The 23,181-nt window shown below is 31.4% G+C and overlaps 2 protein-coding genes and 1 long non-coding RNA gene across 6 annotated transcripts; 2 read left to right on the forward strand and 1 right to left on the reverse strand.

The window, feature by feature from the left end:
- The first annotated feature begins 15,936 nt into the window (after positions 1 to 15,936).
- LOC140881574 (uncharacterized) lies at positions 15,937 to 19,513 on the forward strand. 2 transcript variants are annotated; one of them, XR_012150012.1, is made up of 5 exons: positions 15,937 to 16,068; positions 17,325 to 17,540; positions 18,741 to 18,950; positions 19,066 to 19,219; positions 19,307 to 19,513. It is a non-coding gene; the product is annotated as an uncharacterized lncRNA (long non-coding RNA). The 2 variants fall into 2 exon arrangements; XR_012150013.1 differs by lacking the exons at positions 19,066 to 19,219; positions 19,307 to 19,513 and having other exon boundaries at positions 18,521 to 18,777.
- LOC140881559 (triose phosphate/phosphate translocator, chloroplastic-like) lies at positions 16,160 to 20,295 on the reverse strand. Of its 3 annotated transcripts, XM_073286986.1 has the most exons (12): positions 19,847 to 20,295; positions 19,702 to 19,773; positions 19,514 to 19,579; positions 19,078 to 19,156; positions 18,862 to 18,982; positions 18,509 to 18,604; positions 18,269 to 18,381; positions 18,087 to 18,164; positions 17,893 to 18,009; positions 17,419 to 17,518; positions 17,012 to 17,112; positions 16,160 to 16,925 (listed from the first exon to the last, which is right to left on the reverse strand). In XM_073286986.1, the coding sequence occupies exons 1-12, from the start codon at positions 20,131 to 20,133 to the stop codon at positions 16,899 to 16,901; spliced, it is 1,257 nt and encodes a 418-aa protein (XP_073143087.1). In that variant the 5' UTR covers positions 20,134 to 20,295; the 3' UTR covers positions 16,160 to 16,898. The 3 variants fall into 3 exon arrangements, with proteins under 3 accessions (XP_073143087.1, XP_073143072.1, XP_073143079.1); XM_073286971.1 differs by having other exon boundaries at positions 16,160 to 17,112; XM_073286978.1 differs by lacking the exon at positions 16,160 to 16,925 and having other exon boundaries at positions 16,988 to 17,518.
- Positions 20,296 to 21,294: 999 nt separating this feature from the next.
- Positions 21,295 to 22,237, forward strand: LOC140873927 (uncharacterized). The gene is made up of 3 exons (XM_073277210.1): positions 21,295 to 21,475; positions 21,774 to 21,882; positions 21,967 to 22,237. Exons 1-3 carry the CDS (start codon positions 21,295 to 21,297, stop codon positions 22,235 to 22,237), a joined length of 561 nt encoding a protein of 186 aa, XP_073133311.1.
- Positions 22,238 to 23,181: the final 944 nt, after the last annotated feature.

Raw genomic sequence — 23,181 nt, forward strand, 5'->3', positions numbered from 1 at the left:
ATATAACTTGAAACATAATATATCATAAGCCAAAAAATCAAATACCTTTGTAAAAACATTTAACACCTTTGATACAAAATGATATATAGACATAATTATAAAGAAGTAAAAATGCATATTCTAAAACACTGACTCAATATTAAATGATAAAAAGCAATGAGAAATCAAAGCATATGATATAATTGAAATAATTAATATTTAGATATAATAATATATGAAATTAGTGTTTATAATTAACAAATAACATAATAAATAAAATTTCCGAGTCTCTAATTTTTTGTCATATATTTTATTACTTTATATTTTATTTGAAATTTTCAAACTCTTGTTTTATAATAATAATAATAATAATAATAATAATAATAATAATAATAATAATAATAATTTTGTAATTATTTACTTAGAGTGTTAAAGTACTATATGATTAATTTAACATATAAATATAACAGTTAAAATAAACTTTCATAAAGAAGTAAAAAAATTATAATAATAACTTAAAGTATTGTTATTTTAAACTTATTATATATTATCACTTTTTTATTTCTATAAAAATTAATTAGAGCGTTAAAGTATTTAAATAATATTTAATATGTTGATATATTAATTGATCACTTCATTTATTTGCATTAAAAACTTTCAAAATTATATCAAATTGAATTTTGATAATAAATGTAGGACCGAGCGTTTGTCGCTTTACCAAAAGCTATAGCTGGTGGTAATGGTGCAACTTAAATATTTTTAACCGCACAGCAGCCCAAGCGTCATGGTTCGATCGCTCTACCAAGGAGAGATAATTATTGCACCCAACAATCTCTCCTCCCAATAATTGCACTCCTTGCAATCAATGAGAATCGAACCTATGACCTTGGCTCTAATATCAATTGTAGGACCGATCGCTTGACACTTTACCAAAAGCTATAGTTATATTTTATATTAATTAATAGTTATATCTTAATTATCATCTTAAATAAATTTTTTCTTAATCATTATTATATATAAATGATAATTTCACTATGTATTATTAATTAATAGTTTTAATTATTATTTTAATATTCGTTCTAAATTTATCATATTTAATTAACATTTTATTTTTTTTCTTTTACCAACTAAAAATTAAACATAACAATTATAATAAAGATACTTTTATAATAACTTTTAAAGTATAAACATTTCATCAATAGTTAGTATGATTTATTCTATACCTTTTATTCACTTTATGAAAAGATTTGATTATTGACATATTACTCAAACCTATCAATCACTATGTTAAAAAAAATACATGTATACATAAAAATTGAGGAATATTTTAACAAAATAGTTTTTATACAAAAGTATAAAATATAATAAATTAATCTCCTTGCCATAATAATTTACATATTCAAAGTATTATTTGCAAATAAATGATTTTTGCTCAACTTTTTTACTATGTATTATTTAATGATAATTGATATTTTTATTTTCCATCATTTGAATTTTTTTATACCGAGTAGAAAAATTATTTTTATCTAAAAATTTTATTTAACTCTATTAAAAGTAATGTTTGTTTATAATTTGCTACATTTTTATGAATTTATTTATTTTTATATCAATTCATATGTGTGTGTGTATATATAGATATAAATATATGCATAATATTTAATTTATTAAAGTGATCATCTAAATGAAAGATATTTTATTTTTATATTAAAATTTATCTTTCGCAAAGAAATATTAACAACCATTGGTTATAAGCTGCACAATAATAAATTTAGATGACCAATGTTTTTTTTTTAAAATAATGTAACCATTTTTTAAACAACCAAACTAATACAATAATCATGAAAAAATAATATAAGTATAGAATATATTATCAAACGCATAGAACTTTGAAATAAATCATCATGATAAATAATTGAAATAAATATTGAATTTTTGAATAATTGTCTAGTTACTTAAAATATTTTTAAATTTTTTGAAAAACTATATAATTTTTACTATAATCATTTATTTAGGTTGCAATTTTTGTTTTATTAATATACTATCAAATAGTCCTCATGATAATTTATTTTATTATATTACAATATAAGTTCAATCGAGGAATAAATTATTTTCATATAGTTTTTTTGTTATTAAAAATACATTATGTCAATTCGCAGTCTTCTTATTTAATTATAAAAACTCATCTTCAATGAATTGGTTTAGAAACTATACAATAATAAATTTAGAATGCGTTATCTTTTATTTTTATATTAGAATGTATCTTTCGTAAAAATATATTAACAATTATTGGTTTATAAGCTATCCAATAAAAAAATTGGTTGACCATTGTTTTTTTTTTTTTTTTGAAATAATGTAATCATTTTTTAAACAACCAAACTAATACCATAATCATGAAAAAAGAATATAAGTATAAAATATATTATCAAACACATAGAAATTTGAAATAAATAATCATAATAAATAATTGAAATAAATATTGAAATTTTTATTAATTGTCCAGTTACTTAAAATATTTTTAATTTTTTTGAAAATACTATATAATTTTTACTATAATCATTTATTTATGTTGCAAAAACTTTTATTAATATACTATTTAAATTGTCCTCATGATAATTTATTTTTATATTAGTGTGTATCTTTCGTAAAGAAATATTAACAATTATTGGTTTATAAGCTACTCAATAATAAATTGACATAACCAATGTTTTTTTTTTTTTTTGAAATAATGTAACTATTTTTTAAACAACCAAACTAATGGAATAATCATGAACAAAATAATATAAGTATATAATTATTAAACACAATCATAATATTGAATATTTTTCTAGTTACTTAAAATATTTTGAAATTTTTTGCAACATAAATAAATAATTATAGTGAAAATACAATATAATTTTTACTATAATTTTGAATCATTTATTCAATATTTGATTGAATATTAATAAAATAGTATTACAAAAATTTATATTTGAATCTTGCAAATACATGGATGAAATAAAAAAATCATATAATAACATATAAACTTATGTATGATAATTTTTTAGACAATTTGATTCAATCAATAGTAAAAAATGGAAGTTATAGAATTAAATAACTTCTATTAAGATGAAAGTTAAATGTGAAAAATTATTACACCTACTCAATTATTACATCCAATCAATTGTCTTTTGTATTTTTTCATTTTTGTCCCTATTGTTTTTGTAATTTTACTTATATAACGTCCCTCATTAACATCCCATTCATATGGAACAAAAGGATAAACATGTATATACACATTGCAAAAATTTTGCCGCTACATTCATACTTTTATAATAGGTAAAGATGTATTATATTTTATATTATCCGTCATGTAATTTAGTATATTGATGAATGATGATTAGATGATTCAATGTGTTTGTCATCTAGTTTTTTTAAAAAAAGTGTTGATCATTATTGTGAAAAATCCTCGCAAGCGTACGAGTGTTAAGTTTTAATATAGTGAATAATTTAGATATCGATCCCACAGGGAGTAAAATGAAAATAATCAGTGCTTGTAATTAAAATAGTCTAAACTTTATCTAGAAAATCAATATTTGAGAAATTTGCAATAAATAAAAATAATCAGTGAAGTTTGATAGCACGCACACAACTTGCAGATATAATCAATCAGAGAAAATTGGTCTAGAGGTATAGATTTCACCTGGTTTCAACAATAGTCAATCCTAAATGATTAATCTTCATGAATTTCAGTCAATTAATAGCCAAGAACACTTAAGTTTATTATTTCCCTCTCCCGAGCAACAAATAATATTTATCAACTACAATTCAATTTCAATATTCCTATTAAGAATTTATCGCAGTGATCTATCACAAAACAATGTTCTTTTTAAAAGCTCTGTTAAAATCATACACTCTCCCGAGCTGTATAAATAATTAACAGTGTAGTTTCTAATGTCCTATTCAAAATCCCCTCTCCCGAGCAATGATTTCAAATAAATATAAAAAATCAATTATTGATCAGATAATTGAAAAAACAATCAATTCTAGAAAAAACAATTAATCTAGAAGAAACTCAATCCAATAAAATCAAAAATTCATGAAAGCGTCTACATCAGGTTCCATCCGACCTCTAGACTCTAAAAATTTAGTTCATAATAAAATTCTGAATAAAATAATAATTCATAAATTCAAACATATTCAGAATAAAATAAATAAAAGATAAAAGAAACAAATTCGTCGTCGACGCCGTGTCCGGTCTATCGATCTCCGTCTTTGTTATTCAGATAAAGCTCCAAAATCTCCTTCAAAAATCACGTTCCAGCCTCTCTGATTTTCTGTATGTGTGTGTGGCGGCTTCCCTTTATTTCCTTCAGAAATTAATTTCTTTTATATCGCTTGCACAAAAGCCCAATAAAAGCCCATAAAAATAATTGCCTAAAATATTTGAACGCTGAAATCTTGATCAGGGCGGGCGCTCAGTTGATGGAGCGGGCGCGCTTCAAGTTCGACTTCAATTCTCTAGCCTTTCCAAATCTTGCGCGATAGCACTTGTGAAGGCGCGCTAAAAAGAAGCGCTAATCTTTGGCCCAATGAAAAGCCCAATATTGTTCCTTCTTCTCTTATCTCACTGATCGTTTCTTTTCTTCTTTTCTTATTTTTCTTCACTTTTCCAAATAAAATCAATAATTCTCTGTAATCACAAAAACAACAAAACACAACATAAATCTGCTCGAAACAAATATTTAATAATTAAAATCATATATAAATTAAGTGTATAAAATACACTTATCAAATACCCCCAAACTTAGACTTTTGCTAGTCCCGAGCAAAACTATTAAAACCAATAAATTCCAAAAACTCAATCTCTCAACCCATACGAATAGCAAAAAAAATATTATGGAGCAATGGCCTCGACAATGATTTCAAAGAATTTTCAAATCCAATCTCATCCAACCTACTAACACTTGAAAGTTTCAGTCATAACAAAATAACCGCATAAACTTGCAATCTCCTCAACTCACGTTTCAAAACACCCTTATCCAAGTTCAATTCAAACATTCATAGATCATTAAGACTTTTCAAGGTAGCATAGGATCAAAAATAGGAATATTTATCAAAAACACTCACAAATAGGTAAATGCAACGAATAAGCGTGTGTGCGTATTTCGATCAAAATTTATAATCATTAAAAGCATCAATCAACAGTCCATAGGCTAAATTCTCGCAACTCTTCTCCACTAGTATATTGGGCAACTGAGACTCGGTCAATAGGACTTATTCAGCTTATAATGTAAGGTCTGGCTCATTACTACAAATGAAAGATAAGAATTCAAAACAAGGAGTAATTTATATTTATGCTCTAATTTCGACTCCTTTTCTTGCACAACTTCACACTTTATTTTTCCACTTCATTGATTTTTCAAATTCTTCACAACTTCTTTCACAATTTTTTTTTCATTTCTTTCAAATCCCTTTTCAACTTCCTTTTGTTTTTTCTACTACCTCTTTTCATCTTTTCAATTCATCCACCACACCATTCCATTTTTCACAAATAAAACTAGGAGCATACAAAATTTTAGCATTCAAATTACTCCCTTAAAGGTAGGAATTAGTGTTTAGGCTAATTAGGTAGTCAATGTAGGACCTTGAAATAATGACGAATGGGGGTTTATTCACACGTTTACACGCATGTCATTCGATTTTCAATAAAGCTCAAACAAGGTACTAGAGATAACATGTATTAATGGGTAGCTTGAAAGGCTCAAACGAATTCAGAAAAATTGCCTAAATCATTCCTAATCTCAGTATTGCCCGTATTTCGCCTCGAAGAGTGTTTAAACTAGTTCTAGAAAAGTCTCAATCCACAATTAAATCATACAAATATCAATCAGTGCAGAAAAGATAATCATCAGCAGTAAACGATGATTTTTCAACAAATTTCAGATTTTTCGTACCTCAATGTACTCATATAAACATGTAGGCTCAACTAGACAACTAAGGATAAATTAATTCAATGAAAATCAGGCCCAAAAAATCCAAACAATGCCTCAATCATATCTATGTCTGTATGTTTCAAAAATCAGATTCAAGTATTAATAACATAGTATATAGAAAATTATTCATCCAATTGGTTCCATTTTCTCAAAAATATTTTTCACATAGGCAGACAGTCATGGATTTCAGTTATAGCACAAAACAAAAATTTTTCAGCCATGCATCCAATTATTTCTCAACTTCTTTTCAAACTCAACAAAAATTTAATCTATGAAGCACACAATAAAATTCAACTACTCAACCAACCAACTAAATCAAACATTGATTCACCCCCCCAAACTTAATGTAATCATTGTCCCTAATGATTAAAAACAATAAAAGAACAAGAGACACGTACCTTCGACACCGAGCATCAGTACTCGACGTTATCAACTTCATCTCCATATTCATGGAAAATAATTTCGCAGCCGCAATGCCAAGGTTAAAATGGTTGAGTAGCACCACATGAACATCCAAATGATCCTGAAAAATAATACATGCACACCATAAATCACAAAAGTAAAATCATAACAAGCAAGATAGTAAGAAAAAGCATAGCAGGCTGCTTGAAGTGCACTATCGCATGGTGTAGCACTATAGGGATGCGCAATAACGCAACAGGGCATGCTAATGGAGATGTGGCTGGGCGCGTTATTGCAAGAAAGGAGCGCTGTTTAGAAATTGTTAGCGCATGAGTTTGGCGGTGCAGAAGAGGAGGGTGCGATAGCACTTAGCAGCTGCGCAGATGGTGTCATTGATGAAGAAGTTGGCGCATGATTTCGACAAGGCTGCTGATGAGTCGCAATCATTCATGGTTTAGCAGCTGGTGAAAGGCAATGAGAGTTTGCCCAAGATGATGCGCTGGGACAAGCAAATAGCATGCATGATGGACTTGGTTGGTGGAGGAAATTCGCAGCATCTTGGAGTTCTTGCGCGTTTGCGCAGCGCAGATGAAGAGTGGGAAGGCGCGATAGCGCTAGATAAGGAGCTAATGGAGAGGGTTGTATGTGCAAGGAAGGAGGCGCGATAGCACGAGATTAAGCGCAGATGATGAGTGGTTGGCGCTTCCTGTTGCGCAGATGGAGGATGGGGACGCGCGATTGCGCTGGTGTGAGCGCTAATGGAGAGCGCGGATGATGAATGTTAGCGCTAGGAGGTGGTGCGCGATAGCGCTTTTCGTTGCGCGATAGCGCTTGTTGTTGCGCCGTTCGTAAATCAGTGAAACGAAGGGTAGGCGCGGGCGCGCCTATTGCTCGCAAATTTCTTCAGGGTATGGTGCGGGCGCTCGATTAATGGGGCGGGTGCGCCCTCTCCTCGACTTTGAGATTTCTGGAGCCTAAAAAAAAAATTGAAAATTAAGAAAAAAATTAAGCTAAAAAAAATAAAATAAAATAAAAACTTAAAACAATTAAATAAAGAAAATTAAATAAACTGAAAATAAAAGCAAATAAAATAAAATAAAATAAAATGCTTGGGTTGCATCCCAAGTAGTGCTTGGTTTATAGTTGTCAGCCTGACTTTCATCGGTGTTAGTTGATTTTTTTCTTCGCTCTCACACGCCAAATGTATTCACTAAAACTGCAATGAAAACAAAAGAAAAAAAATTATAAAAATAAAAATCAATTAAATAAAACTGCAATTAAAAATAGAAAAAATTAATTAGTAACTTAAAATAAAATAAATAAAAACTCTAAATTAAAATCTAGACTAATTGGTAACAAGACTAAAAAATAATCAAAATTTACTCTCCGACAACGGTGCCAAAAACTTGTTGTGAAAAATCTTCGCAAGCGTACGAGTGTCAAGTTTTAATATAGTGAGTAATTCAGATATCGATTCCACAGGGAGTAAAATGAAAATAATCAGTGCTTGTAATTAAAATAGTCTAAACTTTATCTAGAAAATCAATATTTGAGAAATTTGCAATAAATAAAAATAATCAGTGAAGTTTTGATAGCATGCACACAACTTGCAGATATAATCAATCAGAGAAAATTGGTCTAGAGGTATAGATTTTACCTGGTTTCAACAACAGTCAATCCTAAATGATTAATCTTCATGAATTTCAGTCAATTAATAGCCAAAAACACTTAAGTTTATTATTTTCCTCTCCCGAGCAACAAATAATGTTTATCAACTACAATTCAATTTCAATATTCCTATTAAGAATTTATCGCAGTGATCTATCACAAAACAATGTTCTTTTTAAAAGCTCTGTTAAAATCATATACTCTCCCGAGCTGTATAAATAATTAACAGTGTAGTTTCTAATGTCCTATTCAAAATCCCCTCTCCCGAGCAATGATTTCAAATAAATATAACAAATCAATTATTGATCAGATAATTGAAAAGACAATCAATTCTAGAAAAAACAATTAATTTAGAAGAAACTTAATCCAATAAAATCAAGAATTCATGGAAGCGTCTGCACCAGGTTCCATCCGACCTCTAGACTCTAAAAATTTAGTTCATAATAAAATTCTGAATAAAATAATAATTCATAAATTCAAACATATTCAGAATAAAATAAATAAAAGATAAAAAAACAAATCCGTCGTCGACGCCGTGTCCTGTCTATCGATCTCCGTATTTGTTCTTCAGATAAAGCTCCAAAATCTCCTTCAAAAATCACGTTCCAGCTTCTCTGATTTTCTGTATGTGTGTGTGGCGGCTTCCCTTTCTTTCCTTCAGAAATTAATTCTTTTTATATCTCTTGCACAAAAGCCCAATAAAAGCCCATAAAAATAATTGCCTAAAATATTTGAACGCTGAAATCTTGATCAGGGCGGGCGCTTAGTTGATGGAGCGGGCGCGCTTCAAGTTCGACTTCAATTCTATAGCCTTTCCAAATCTTGCGCGATAGCACTTGTGAAGGCGCGCTAAAAAAAAGCGCTAATCTTTGGCCCAATGAAAAGCCTAATACTGTTCCTTCTTCTCTTATCTCACTGATCGTTTCTTTTCTTCTTTTCTTATTTTTCTTCACTTTTCTAAATAAAATCAATAATTCTCTGTAATCACAAAAACAAAAAAACACAGCATAAATCTGCTCGAAACAAATATTTAATAATTAAAATCATATATAAATTAAGTGTATAAAATACACTTATCAATCATCTACTTGAATAAGTTAATTAGGCCCCGTTTGGTATCAAAAGTCAGGCCAAAAAATACTTTTTTTTTAAAAAAAGTGCTTTTTCAGCTAATAAGGTATTTGGATGACCAAATAAGTGCTTAAAAAAGCACTTTTTAAAGTCAAAAAAGAGCTTTTTCAAAAGCCAAAAATTATAGCTTAAAAAAGCACTTATTTTAAAAAATCTCTACAAAATCCAAACTGGGCTCTTAGTATAGATGAAATAAGAATTAATGTTGTAAAAATATTTCAATATCAAGTCTCTCTAGGCAAACTATGAGAGTAAATTCGTTTCAACTAGTCTTCCTTGTAAAGGTTTCTAATTTGGTTGTAACGTCTCTCTAGGTAATAGGGATGTTGCGTGCATTTAACTATATATGAAAATACAAGTTCTCATTGATGTTAATAAACTTTTAAGACACATGCATGATTCATATATGTTCGGATTCATTTTCCAAGACATTGGTTGTGATTTTGTGATACGAACGTCTCCCTGATTGTTGCTATAATTGTGGCTCAATGGGTCATATTGCAAATAGATGCATCATGAGAAAGTCTCCTCTTTTAGATACTAATTATATGAATTATCCACATGGGCTCTGGCTATGACCAGATGTCAAAATACATGATAAAATCAAAGCCTCCTTACTACGCTCAAGAGTTTCTAGAGTAATCTGTGCACATGATGCTACACAATGGTAGAAGATAATGGACCATCGATCCACTGATTGTAGTATGGAAAAAGATCTCTTCGTTATTAAGAAGGATTTGGGGTGAATGCTCCTTGCTTGAAATCTAGCATCCTACTTAAGGAAGAACCCGAACCTAGGCGACGAACAGTTTGCACCCCCATTACTGAGAGAGTCTCAATGGATACCAATTCTGATGTTGATTTCCTACTCTTATCAACTGCGGAGGTTGCTTTGCAACCCCGCCAATATACATGACAATCTTATGTTAGAATGCTCGAGGGTTGAAGGATACTCGAGCCTTAAACTGTTTGCGAATGGTTGTTTGTCAATTCATCCTTACCCTCGCCCTTACCTTGGCCTTTTTCATAGAGAACAAAGTTTTTGGTTATAACTTATAAAGTTTCTTTGATAAGATCGCAGTTTGGTTTTCCCAATTGGCTTGTCATTGACAACATTGGTCAAAGTGGTGTTTCCCTTTCTGGTCCTTTCACTGCGTTTCCTCAAAGAACACATCATTTCGTGACTCAATTTTATTCCCTCTGTGAACATCAGGAATGTCTGATTTGTGCACCAAAAATCGATATGCAGTATTATTATTGACGTAACCAATAAAATTCAATCGATTGTCTTTGGTTCAATTTCCACTTGTTTCGTCTTAGAAACTTCCACCTTAGATAATTTTAGATATTTGTAGGCAGGCTTGTGGTCTTTCCACAATTCATAAGGGGTTTTATCATTTTTTTTATGTGGTACTTTGTTTAAAATGTATGTAGCCAACAAAATCACTTCCCTCCACAAATTCTGTGGTAATCCAGAATTTATCAACATAGCATTCATCATCTCCTTTAGTGTCTGGTTCTTTCGTTCTGCTGCACCATTGGATTGAGTGATTAAGGTGCGGTCGTTTGATGAATAATGCTGGACTCCGTACAAAATTCATCAAAAAGAGCATTATATTTCCCTCCTCTATCACTACGAACCACTTTAATTCTCTTGCTTAGTTGATTCTCAACTTCAGTTTTGTAAACTTTGAATGCTAAAATTGTTTGATCTTTACTTTTCAACAAGTACACATAGTAATATCGAGTGCAATCGTCGATGAATGTAACAAAATATTTATTTTCTCTTCTTGATTTCACAAATTTCAAATCACAAAGATCGCTATGAATTAATTCGAGAGGAGCAGTATTTCTTTCCACCGAATGAAAAGGTAATTTGGTCATTTTTGCTTCTACACAAACTTCACACTTGTGTGTTGGATCAACATCAAAAGTTGTCAATAAGTTCAACATCATTAATCTTTGCAATACTTTATAATTCACATGCCCAAGTCTCAAACACCATAAAGTAGAACATTCAAGCAAGTAAGAAGAACTTATAACTTTATTGTCATTGAAATCACGGAGTACATTGGTTACATACATCTTAAACAAACCATTGTCAAGATACCCTTTTCTTATAAATTAGTCATTCTTTGAAAGTACAAACTTGTTGGACTCAAATACTAACTTAAAACCGGCATTCACAAGAGCCATCTTGACACTAGATTATTTCGAATATCAGAAACATGGAGGACATCACCCAGTGTCATTTCCTATCCAGAAGTCATATTTATAACCACATTTCCAAGACCCATGATATTCGATGTTGCGGAATTTTTCATAAATATCTTTCTTTCAGTGATAGAAGAGTAGGTTGGAACGTTGCCTTATCAGAACAGATGTGAAGTGTTGCTCCAGTTTCTACCCACCATTCTTTAGGGTTATCAACCAGATTGGATTCAAAAGCCATAGCAGAAAGGTCTGTAACCAGTTCTGTCTCACGACATGTTGCAGATTTGCAACAGTCATGTTAACTTGGTCTTTATTGGCTTTTTTTGGACATCGGTAGTCCTTGGCAATATGATTTAGCTTGTCATAGTTGTAGCACGTTCATTGAACCTTTTAGCCTTCACTGAAGTTTTCCTTTTCCCGGAAAACTCTTTCTTTTTGTTAGCGTTTGATTCCATCAAATTTTCATTTGCATCCATAGGTGATTTTCCTTTAGGATCAGACTGTTTATGATTGTCTTCTTCAATTCGCAGCCTCACAATTAGATCCTCAAGTCACATATCCTTTCGTTTATGCTTTAGATAATTTTTGAAATATTTTCACTTAGACGGAAGTTTCTTAGTTATCGAAGCCACTTGGAAAGCCTCATTTATTTGCATACCCTCAACGTGCAAATCATGCAGCAAAAAAGTTACAATTCCTGGACTTAGCTCAAAACATATTTAAAATCAATAATTTTAAAATCCAAAAACTTAACAACAATGAATTTCTTCATTCCGGCATCTTCAGTTCGGTACTTCTTTTCCAGAGACTTCCACAGGTCCTTTAACCTCTTGACTTTACTATACATGTTGTATAACGTGTTGTCAAAACCATTCGAGATGTAGTTGCGACAAAGGTAGTCTGCATTCTTCCATGCATCATAAGCAGCCCGCTTATCTTTGTCCGTTTCTTTCTCAGATATAGCGGGAGCATTCTCTTGCAGAAACTTTACGAGATTCAGTGTCGTCAAGTAAAACAACATCTTTTGGTACCATATTTTGAAATCAACACCAGAAAAATTCTCTGGTTTCTCAAAATGTGATGCTAGAATAGTAGGTTGAACAAGGGTAGTAGATGCGGATGCCATCTCAAAATGCACAGAGAAATTCGTCTTAAGATTGCTGGGATCGGAATACTGTGCAAAATTAGACTGTTCAATTTGTTTCTGGACTGATTTTGCAACACGACTTGAGACAGGACATGAACAGAAAGCTTTAAGTCGAGGGTAGAGTTAGACTCTATCTTCTTACGACGAATTTGTCCCACACTCAATGCTAATAGAATATAAAAATCGTCTCCCAAGAAACAACTTATGTTTTGTAATAGAAGCACTCCAAATTCTAAAATCCGACGAATGTTGAAGATGCTTTTTGAACTCTCTGGAATGAAAAACGTTAAATTTATATGTGGCAATATGATAGTGCACGAAAATCTATGTATTTTTGAATTCCAGATTGTGTAGCCTCCTTTCATTCAGACATAGGAGTCTATATATAGACATCCAAAGGTTGAAGGGGTCTTTTGTTCCATTCAAACATAGGAGTCTATATATAGACATCCAAAGGTTGGAGGAGCCTTTTCACAAATAGTTGTGTCCCTTAGATGAGATTTAATCTGATCCATCAGATTTGATGCGTTCATGCGGAGTGCGCCATCAATGCGCTCGTGCGTCATGCTCGGTTCGTTGCACCTTCCTCACCTTTGGACTTGACTTAAACTAATTAGTCAATATACACAATAGCATACATGTAGGAATATAAAGTACAAAACTTTTCATGTGGAATGGTACTTTTATTCCATTCCAATGATGGGTATCGAAAATAATAAAAAGGAATGAAATGAAATTATTTTAATAATCAAATATTTTTAAGCGAAAAGAAAAAAATAATTACTACTCATATGTGTTGTTGTTGTTGTTGTTCTTATTATTATTATTATTATTATTATTATTATTATTATTATTATTATTATTATTATTATTATTATTATTATTATTATTAAATAATAAATTAATAATATTATAAAATTATTCTATTTAATTTAATTTAACTTATATATTAATATGAATAATTTTTAAAACATTTTTAATACAATAATATTTTTTAAAGTAATAAAAATAAATAATTATTATAATAATAAATATAATATAATTATTATTATTTTATTAATATTAGTTATAAAAATAATAATAAATAATATAATATATTTTTATTATAATAATAATAATAAATAAATAATTTTTTAATTAATATTTTATAAATAATAATAATAGATAAATAGATAAATAAATCATAATACTAATAAAGATTGAGTTATTTGCATCAACCACCCCTGTGAAATATTAAAAATTCACACTTCTCCCCTGTGAAATTTTAATAGGCATCTTCAACCCTAATCTTTTAAAAAATTAGCACACTCGCCTCTTCAGATGAGTGATTGTTGTGCACGCGCCCTTTATGCGACTGGACAAAGATTTTGATATTTTTTTTTGCACCAAATACCCATGTAAAATATTAAAAATGCATATTTGACCCCTGTGAAAATAATTTTTAAATATATTCAACCTATAATACATAATTTTTAATAAAATCCAATTATAAATATTTAGCAAACATTTTTTTGTTTTATTAATTTTTAATTTTTTTTATTTTAAATGTATTATCATTAATTAATTATTTTCTAAAATATATTATTACTTTATCCTGTTATCATTATTTTATTAAACTTACTTCGTATTTTCAATTTTTCCATTAAACATGCATTCATAAATAAGTATTTAAATAATTTCAAGTACCAAAATATTGAACTAAACTGATAAGTTCAAACATATTGCTTTTTTGATTTAGGACTATATATTATTAAACCAAAATTTAAATTTGTCGAGAATATGTATTGCCCAATTTGTAATAAATAATAAAAAATAACATGCTTATATATATCTAAATCGAAAAAGTAACATTCATGAACTTATCATTTGGTTTAATATTTTGGTGTTTTTAGATATTTAAATCCTTATTTATGAATCATGTTTAATGGAGAAGTTGAAAACACGAAGTAATTTGATAAAATAATGATAACGAAATAAAGTAATAATTTTTTTAGAAATAAATTAATTATAAATTTAAAATAAAAAATTAAAAATAAAAATAAAAATAAATAAAATTAAAAATGTTTGGTACTTATCATGCACTTATCATTTTGATTTAATATTTTGGTACTTTTAGGTATTTAAATCTTGTTTATGAATGCATTTTTAATGGAGAAGTTAGAAACAAGAATAAAGTTTAATAAAATAATGATAAAAAGATAAATTAATAATATTTTTTTAAAAAACAATTATATAATCATAATACATTTAAAATTAAAAATAAAATTAATAAAGCGAAAAATGTTTGCTAAATATTTTATAATTAGATTTTAATAAAAATTGTGTATTATGGGTTGAATATATTTAAAAATTATTTTCACAGGGGTTAAATATGTATTTTTAATATTTCACAGGGGTATTTGGTGCAAAAAAAAATATCAAAATCTTTGCCCAGTCGCATGAGGGGCGCGTGCGCAATAATCACTCATCTGAAGAGACGAGTGTGCTAATTTTTTAAAAGGTCAGGGTTGAAGATGCCTATTAAAATTTCACAGGGGAGAAGTGTGCATTTTCAATATTTCACAGGGGTTTTTGGTGCAAATAACTCAATAAAGATTTATACTTGATAATAATTATTATACATAATAGGAAAATAATTATATAATAATTTGTTGTTTTATATGTAATATTAATTATTATTGTTATTGTTATTATTATTATTATTATTATTATTATTATTATTATAATATATAGTTAGATTGTTAGAAATAAATTAAATATAGAAGAAAATATTTTACAAAAATAAAGAGAGAGTGGGAATTTTTGGATGGAATGATCATTTCAATGTACATGAGAATGACCTCATTCTCATTCCAAGGGTCATATCAAACATATGTGATATGAGCTTGCCTAGTGTGATTTACCTGACTAGCGTAGTTTGCAGGCTATTGCATTAGTCCGGGGTTTATTCAGACCGCACCGAAAGATAGCGGCTGCGGGTTCCCACGTCAAAAAAAAAGACCTCATTCCTTTATACCTATCATGCCTAAATAATTAATTTATCATTCACCCAAAATCGATTTTGAGCAAACTAATATACCAAAATTATTTACTTGAAACTTAGATTCTAATTCTCAAGTCAATTTCCAATTTTATCGGACGAGTGATGTCGATTAATTTTCGAGGGTTAACGAGCTTCAAAACCCATTTTTCCAACAGATTTATCCCGTGTGATTTACTGATCATCGCCTGACGACAAACTCCTCCGTTGATCAAGTGCTCGGACAACCGAGTGTTGTCGTCATCTAAAAAAAATATTATATTTAATGTGAAACAATAATGATACTATGACACTAGTATATTTTTACAAGTGTATGCGTAGACTCGAATACTCGATGAACTAATTTCAGACAAAAACTTTATACATTTTCAACAAAGAGAAATCAAATCACTGCATTTTCAGTTGTTCCTCTCTTCTGGTTTTTCCCATTACTTTCTGTATTTGAATCATTGGGTAAATCATTTTTGAGATGATCAGCTAATCAAGTACTTGGGGCTGAGAGGCAGATTGAGAAGGTCAGATTTTGAATAAAATTCGTAATCTTGCTGTTATTTTTGGTTGGCGGGCCTGATATAAGCTTTTGGCAATCAATGTAGCTTGTTATGAGTTTCAAATGATGTCGAATATGTGCGATTATAGAGTTTGTTTTTTAATCAGAATTAAATCGATAGATCTCCTGTTCTTGAATAGCCATTGATTTTACTGTTGTCCGACTTGGATAATGGGGAATCTGCCCAAACAACGGCTGTCTTTAACTTTTTCTTACCGGAAAACACGAAGTTTGAGTTGATGATGAGGCTGAAACCTGCGATGTATGGCCTGAGAAAGAACGCATGCAGGCCTCCTTTTCATCCGTACCTTGGATTAATAGCTTCTTGTAGAACTTGCAATTATTCTTTGAATGTTTGAGGTGGTCATATTATCATCTTCCTTAAACTTTGTTTTATGTATCAGTTCAGGTTCTTGCTCCAGTTGATGCATCTAGATGAGTGATCCATGTCTTTTTATACTTTAAAGATATGTAGAAGACTAAAAGTGAACAAGTTGCCTGTAATCTTCAGTTTCTGGCATTTATAACCCCGGGGAGCTGTCAAGTTTGTAGGCTTGGCCAAAAAGCTTAATTAAGATAAGTGAATTGCGAATCATCGACAAATTCGGTGAAAACAGTTGAATACACTGAGTTTTCATAAATGTTTTTGAAACCGACCATGTTTCTCAAAGAATTAGTCTGTCAGCCTCTGGACGAGGGGAAAATGCTTGAATGTCTATGTAGACCATTCTGCATTTCCTTTATTGCGAGTGAATTTTGTCGGAAAAATTGTGTGTGAATTCTTGTATGGCTGCATTACGAAGCAGGAGTCTTAGCCGCTTTCTGAAAGAAGTACAAAGATTCATAAGTGGCTAAGATCGTGAGTTTTTTAAAGCTATAAAATATTTCGTAACATGTGTTAGTGTTACCCTTTTTTTCTCCTCCATGTTTGCCTTGATCAATGAATAGATAGCAACTCCAGCAATAGCTATTCCAGTACCAATCCCAGTTTGTGTGGAGATCTTATTGCCTGTCCGATTTTTTTCACCAAAGCATCGAATAAAGTTGGGAGCCAAGTAAAAGCAGAATCTAACAGCAGACAGTTAGACAAGTTTTAAATTGCTTATGAAGTTGTATGATAGAATACTCTGAGTGAGTTAGGAATTTTTTTGAGCGTTTAGAAAGTTATATGATTGACTTTTCTAGTTACCTGAGTTAATCATTTTCACCAACTGATCACAGATAAGAAATAGACTGAGCCTGCTGTGTTTAGCGGTTAGCCTAATCTCAAGTTTGTCGTTGGATATCAAAATGCAAGAAGAGCAGGTGTACTTACCAAATACAACAATGGAGAATCCAATCACAAAGACTCGCTTCAACACATTTCCGACTGCATGCGTAAGCGGTGCAACACGTTCCAATGTGTTAGTAGCTACCTGCGATTTTCAAATGAAACAGGTACCAGTTACTTGTGTATTTGTGAAACACTGATTATGAAAATTCTGGTTGGGAACTTGGACTCGGGATTGTGAAACATTGGATCACATTGTATACTGTGGTACCCAAGACCAAAATACCACTTCTCTTCTCTTTACAGTAAACAATAAATAAAAATTCACTGGATTTCGAGTTTTCCTCCCTCAAAATACACTAAAGATGCCCTTCTTATCAAAATATCTGAATCTGTCTTTGAAATCAATGAGATCATATACTGTTGAATCACATTGACCTGTTGTAGGTACCGAATTTCCGATATCCAATTCATTGACCCATATAATTCAGAGATCAAATAATAGTAGATCTTGCTAACCTGATTGTACAAATGGTAGAACATTCCAATCCAGAAGAGATCAGACAAGAATTTATATAGTCCAACTTTAGCAATTGCTTCTTTGAATCCATACTGCATCAGATTTGGACCCTCGATCTGAAAAAAGTAAAGAAAGAAGGAATCGATAAACTGTTTTCAAAGAATTTCCTGTAAAAAGTTTGAAGAAAACTTACAAATATTGCTGGTGGGAGGCAGAAAAGGAGGGCTATTATTGAAGTGTAAGCATAGACATTTGTACTGTCCATTCCTGTCTGTTACAACATGCATGAATTTCCAATAAAAAGGTTTCGTAATGAGACAAATGATGAAATTTCTTGCCAATATGTGTAATAAATTTCTTCATGATAGAATCTACCATTGCTTTCTTCGAATAAATACTTCTGTAGGTAAATGCAATATTTGAAATCATTGCACTACTGAAACCAGTCCAGTTAAATGAAAGTTCTGTCAATGATGCCATTGAGACACCTGCAGAGAGAGTTTCAGATATCATAAATCATGTTTACTTAAATGAACCCTCATGATTTCTTGTAAGATTCTGTCAAAATAATTTAATGGATTCAGTTCTTGAAAATTTTGATGACTGTTTGCTTACCAATGACAACAGGGGCTAACGAGAGCCATAGGGGTAGCGGAATCTGGTGACCTAATACAAACTGTGATGCACCAGCATTAAAAAATGGCTCCAAGGCTGTTGAAACAGTGAAGAATGCAGTTAGTCTAAAGTACCGTTAATGACTATTTTTTATCATTATGTCTTTGAAGTGTTATTATACATTTCCTTTCCTTCTTTTTAGGCAACTTGTTATTGATATTTTTTGGAACAGATCATTGGAGACCACAATCAATGGAAGAAATCGAAACTTTAAAGGAAGAAGACATCACCAATTCCGTTTAGATGATCCGAAGAGTAGATCCTTAAAAATACTTGTACTGTCATATTCTTACCTTTAATGGTATGCGTGAACGACACAGCAACAGCTGCAAATGAGACATTTGACATTACATGTCCAAGTGCATGACAGAATGCCACTGGAGTAAGGATCCCCAAGATTTCCTTGTCAACTGGCTGCTCTTGTGACAGTCATAAACTTGAATTGAACAAAGAACTCTTATTTATGAAATAATAAAATTTGTTGTTCTATGTTATAGGATGAAACTCACTGCACGTTTTGGTAGGCCAACGGCCCAGCTAACCAGACAGTATGACACTCCGACTAGAAGATGAACAGCAGAAACAAAACTGCAGAAGAGGAGGAATTTTCAAACCAACACAGTTAGGAAAGCACAACTTGGAAAAATAATAGTAAGTGAACAAAAATCTCTCAATTTTAAGTATCATTTATGTAGTTCATTGTGAAGTTGATATGAGACTCATAACATTGCCCAACAGCGTCCTACTTAGGATGACTTTCAATCGCAATTCAATATTTTAAGCACCAGTTTTTCCCATGCTGTCATTTGGAGCTTAAGTCCAATAAGAGAGTTGAATTCATGGATCGAACGAGCAATTCCTTGCCGGATATCGGTTTTCCTAGCAGTCTGGTGTGATTATAATTTAAAACCGTGTGTAGAAAGCAAATACAAGCTGACAACTTACTATGGATATGGGAAGTAATTATAGACCTTCTTGTTCAATATATTGAATATGACATTCAAGAAATACCTGCATCATTAGAAGTAAACAGTATAGTTATCTTTTATTTTTTAATGTGTTGTTAGAAACCTTTTCTATTCTTTTGTTAAAAGTTAAAAAGGAACACTACGAGACGACAAAAGCATGCTCACCATGTAAAGAAAAAGAACCCTGTAACCAATGCCGGAAATCTCTCTGCAAAGCTCTTACCAGGCTTAGCAGACCTGAAATACAAAGAACTATGAGCTCAAAAGGCATTCATTACATGGCCTGAAAATTGTCTTAAACAACACGAACCCGTTCGCAATCTCGATCTCACGACCCTCTGCATCAGCAGCTGCAGCTTTTGTGATCCAAGATTTATGAGAATCATGGCGCTTCAATATTTCATTGAGTCGGACAAATGTTAAAGGCGCGCTCGAAAAAATCACTGGTTTGGTATCCTCTATCTTTTTTGACGGAGGTGAAAATGCCACGTGGGTTCTTCTGTTTGCTGTTGATGCGATTGAATTTGTGGCATGCTGTTTGTAGAAAGAGGAGGATTTTGATCGTTGGAGGAGATGGATATTAGACATCGAAGCCATTCTTGGAAGAAAAACCAAATATTCTATTGCAGCGTTACAAGATTTTGATGCTGATGCTTGTTTCCGATCATAAATATGGGAAAACAAGAAAGATGCAACATATGCAGAAACAAATTTGTGCGTTAACACCAAGGTTCAAGTGCGGACATATCAAGAAATAAGGAATTGTTAATGGGCAATGCACAAAGGGATCAAGTTCTGAAATTATAAAGGCAAAATCCATTTTTTTTTTAAAAAAAATTACGTAAAATTTATTTATTTTTTTGCCTTGAAAGAGTGGAGCAATTTCTTAGTCACTATCGTCAAGTGTTTGCAGCTTTTATGTGACTACTAGTTATATTATATGATTGCCTTGCCAATTGTATAAAACAGCTCGTGGAGTATGACATCTGCAAATGCAGTGGCCCAATGGATGGTGAGTCAAACCATAATTATTTACTTTTTGTTCTACCCTTTTTTTTTTTTTTTTAAATTAACCATTTGATCTATTTCTTATTATTAGATCACCCCCAAGGGCCGGTCAAGTGGAGCGATCAAGCCCACTTGACCGGCCCACTTCACCACCTCGCGAGGATACCGCACGCCGAAGTTTTCGTCTTCAAAGGTCCAGAAAGATCTGGCCCTTTGATCTTAAAAAAAAGAAAAAGTAAGTCTAAAAAAAATGAAGGGTTGGGATGATATGCCAGATCAATCCCAGCCTATTTTTTTTTAAAAAAATATATTAAAAATTAAAAAAGAATTCTGAATTTTTTAAAAATATTATTAAAAAGTACAAACGGCCATAATTTTCAAAATCTATGAAATTTCATGTAAATATACTCATTTTCATTTCATTTTACACACATTCTCCACTTTGTTTATACATATTCACACACTCAATCTTCAATATTTTTCATGGCATACATGAGTTTTTCATCATCGGACGATGAAATTATGTTAAACGATCCGATGATGGACGACTTTATCTCTCCACCACGTTCAATAACCCAAAAATTAATAATGAACGTCTATACGCTTCAATCGGGGGATTCAAGTCGCCTACATGGCTACAAACGGAAATAAAAAAATCGAAAACGTGTTGCCGGGGCTCAAAGATTATTTAAAGATTACTTCGCTGAAAGTCCCGTCTACAGCAAGCATGATTTTCGAAGGCGATTCCGTATGAGAAGACCTTTGTTTTTTAAAATTGTGGAAGATATACAGACCAATGTGCCTTACTTTGTCCAACGGAGGGACACAACCGGTAAACTCGGGTTTTCATCACTACAAAAGATTACGGCTGCTGTCCGAATGCTTGCATATGATGTTGCAGGTGATGCTGTTGATGAATATTTGAGGATAGGTTTATCGACAACGTTGGAGTGTTTGAAAACATTTTGCAGGGGGATGTATGATATATTTTCTGAATAATATTTGAGGCAACCAACATCTGAGGACGTTGCTCGGCTAAATGCTAAAAATGCTAGAAGAGGATTTCCCGGGATGCTTGGAAGCATTGATTGCATGCATTGGGCTTGGAAAAATTGTCCGGCAGCTTGGTCAGGGCAATATCAAAGTGGACATAAAAAAACCTTCGATCATACTACAAGCGGTTGCATCAAAAGATTTATGGATTTGACATGCATATTTCGGCGTACCAGGATGCAACAACGACATCAACGTACTGGAGAGGTCCAACTTGTTCTTAAATCTTGCAAAGGAAGAAGCCCCTCTAGTGCAATTTGAGGTGAACGAGAATGAATACAACATGTGATACTATCTCGCCGATGGTATTTATCCATCTTGGGCTGCCTTTGTCAAAACTATCTCTCTACCCCTCTCGCAAAAACATAGGATTTTTGCACGATATCAAGAAGGGGTGAGAAAAGATGTTGAGCGAGCCTTTGGTATACTCCAAGCACGCTGGCATATAGTGAGAGGTTCATCTCGCTTGTGGGATCCAATTGATCTAGATTATATAATGAAAACATGTATCATTTTACATAAAATGATTGTGGAGGATGAAAGGGAGGATATACTCGAAGATCACGATTTTCCAGCTAGAGATGATGAACATGTGCCACCAAACGTTGAGCGAGCCTTTGGTGTACTTCAAGCACGCTGACATATAGTGAGAGGTTCATCTCGCTTGTGGGATCCAATTGATCTAGATTATATAATGAAAACATGTATCATTTTACATAACATGATTGTAGAGGACGAAAGAGAGGATATACTCGAAGATCACGATTTTCCAGCTAGAGATGATGAACATGTCCCACCAAACGTTGTCCCTTCGAGAGATCCTACTGTAGAGTTCAACGTTTTTCTAGAACGACGTGTCAGTATTCAAAACCGAGAATTGCACCACAAGCTTCAAAAAGACCTGATCGAACATATTTGAAATTTACATGGGGATGCATTGTGGAACTTGTCCACTTTTATTTACTTGTGTCTATTTTAATTGATGTACATTTTTTCTTGTGTATTTTTTAGTTTGGAATATTTTGTGCTTTTAAAATTGTTTTTTTTTTAAAAATTTAATTTGTTATATTTATGTGCATTTTTATTATGTAATTTTTAAATTTTTTAATTATGTATATTTTTAATATGTTAATTGTATTTTTATTATGTTTTAAAAATAGGAAAAATAAGTTTTTTGGTCCAATAACTTGTCTATATTTTGGTTTTAGTCCATTAACTTTTTCGATGTGGGTTTTGGTACACTAACTTTTTATTTTCAGTATTTTTGGTCCAACTGCAAACGTGTCAACTTCTGATTGGGCCAAGATGATGACGTGGACCAATCAAAAGTTGACACGTATGCAGTTGGACCAAAAATCACTGAAAATAAAAAGTTAGTGTACCATAACCCACATCGAAACATTTAATGGACCAAAACCCAAAATGAGTAAAGTTATTGGACCAAAAAAAGTATTTTCCCTTAAAAATATTATTTAATAGATTAAAAATAATAATATTTCAATATCACCACTACAACATCACCACACCATTGTAGAAACGTACAATGAAGTTATCAACGCTGATATCATCATGCGATCAAGTTAC

Source organism: Henckelia pumila, chromosome 1 (genome assembly GCF_033568475.1).
Source record: "Henckelia pumila isolate YLH828 chromosome 1, ASM3356847v2, whole genome shotgun sequence".
Lineage (NCBI taxonomy): Eukaryota > Viridiplantae > Streptophyta > Magnoliopsida > Lamiales > Gesneriaceae > Henckelia > Henckelia pumila.

Coding starts and splice junctions, on each gene's coding strand:
- LOC140881559 (XM_073286971.1), bottom strand. CDS start 20,133: ATGGCTTCGATGTCTAATATCCATCTCCTCCAACGATCAAAATCCTCC. Junction 19,157..19,513: donor AATTACTTCCCATATCCATA/GTAAGTTGTCAG, acceptor CCTCTTCTGCAG/TTTTGTTTCTGCTGTTCATC. Junction 18,165..18,268: donor TTTATTCGAAGAAAGCAATG/GTAGATTCTATC, acceptor ATGTTGTAACAG/ACAGGAATGGACAGTACAAA.
- LOC140873927 (XM_073277210.1), top strand. CDS start 21,295: ATGAGAAGACCTTTGTTTTTTAAAATTGTGGAAGATATACAGACCAAT. Junction 21,476..21,773: donor TGATGAATATTTGAGGATAG/GTTTATCGACAA, acceptor TCGGCGTACCAG/GATGCAACAACGACATCAAC. Junction 21,883..21,966: donor AACGAGAATGAATACAACAT/GTGATACTATCT, acceptor GCAAAAACATAG/GATTTTTGCACGATATCAAG.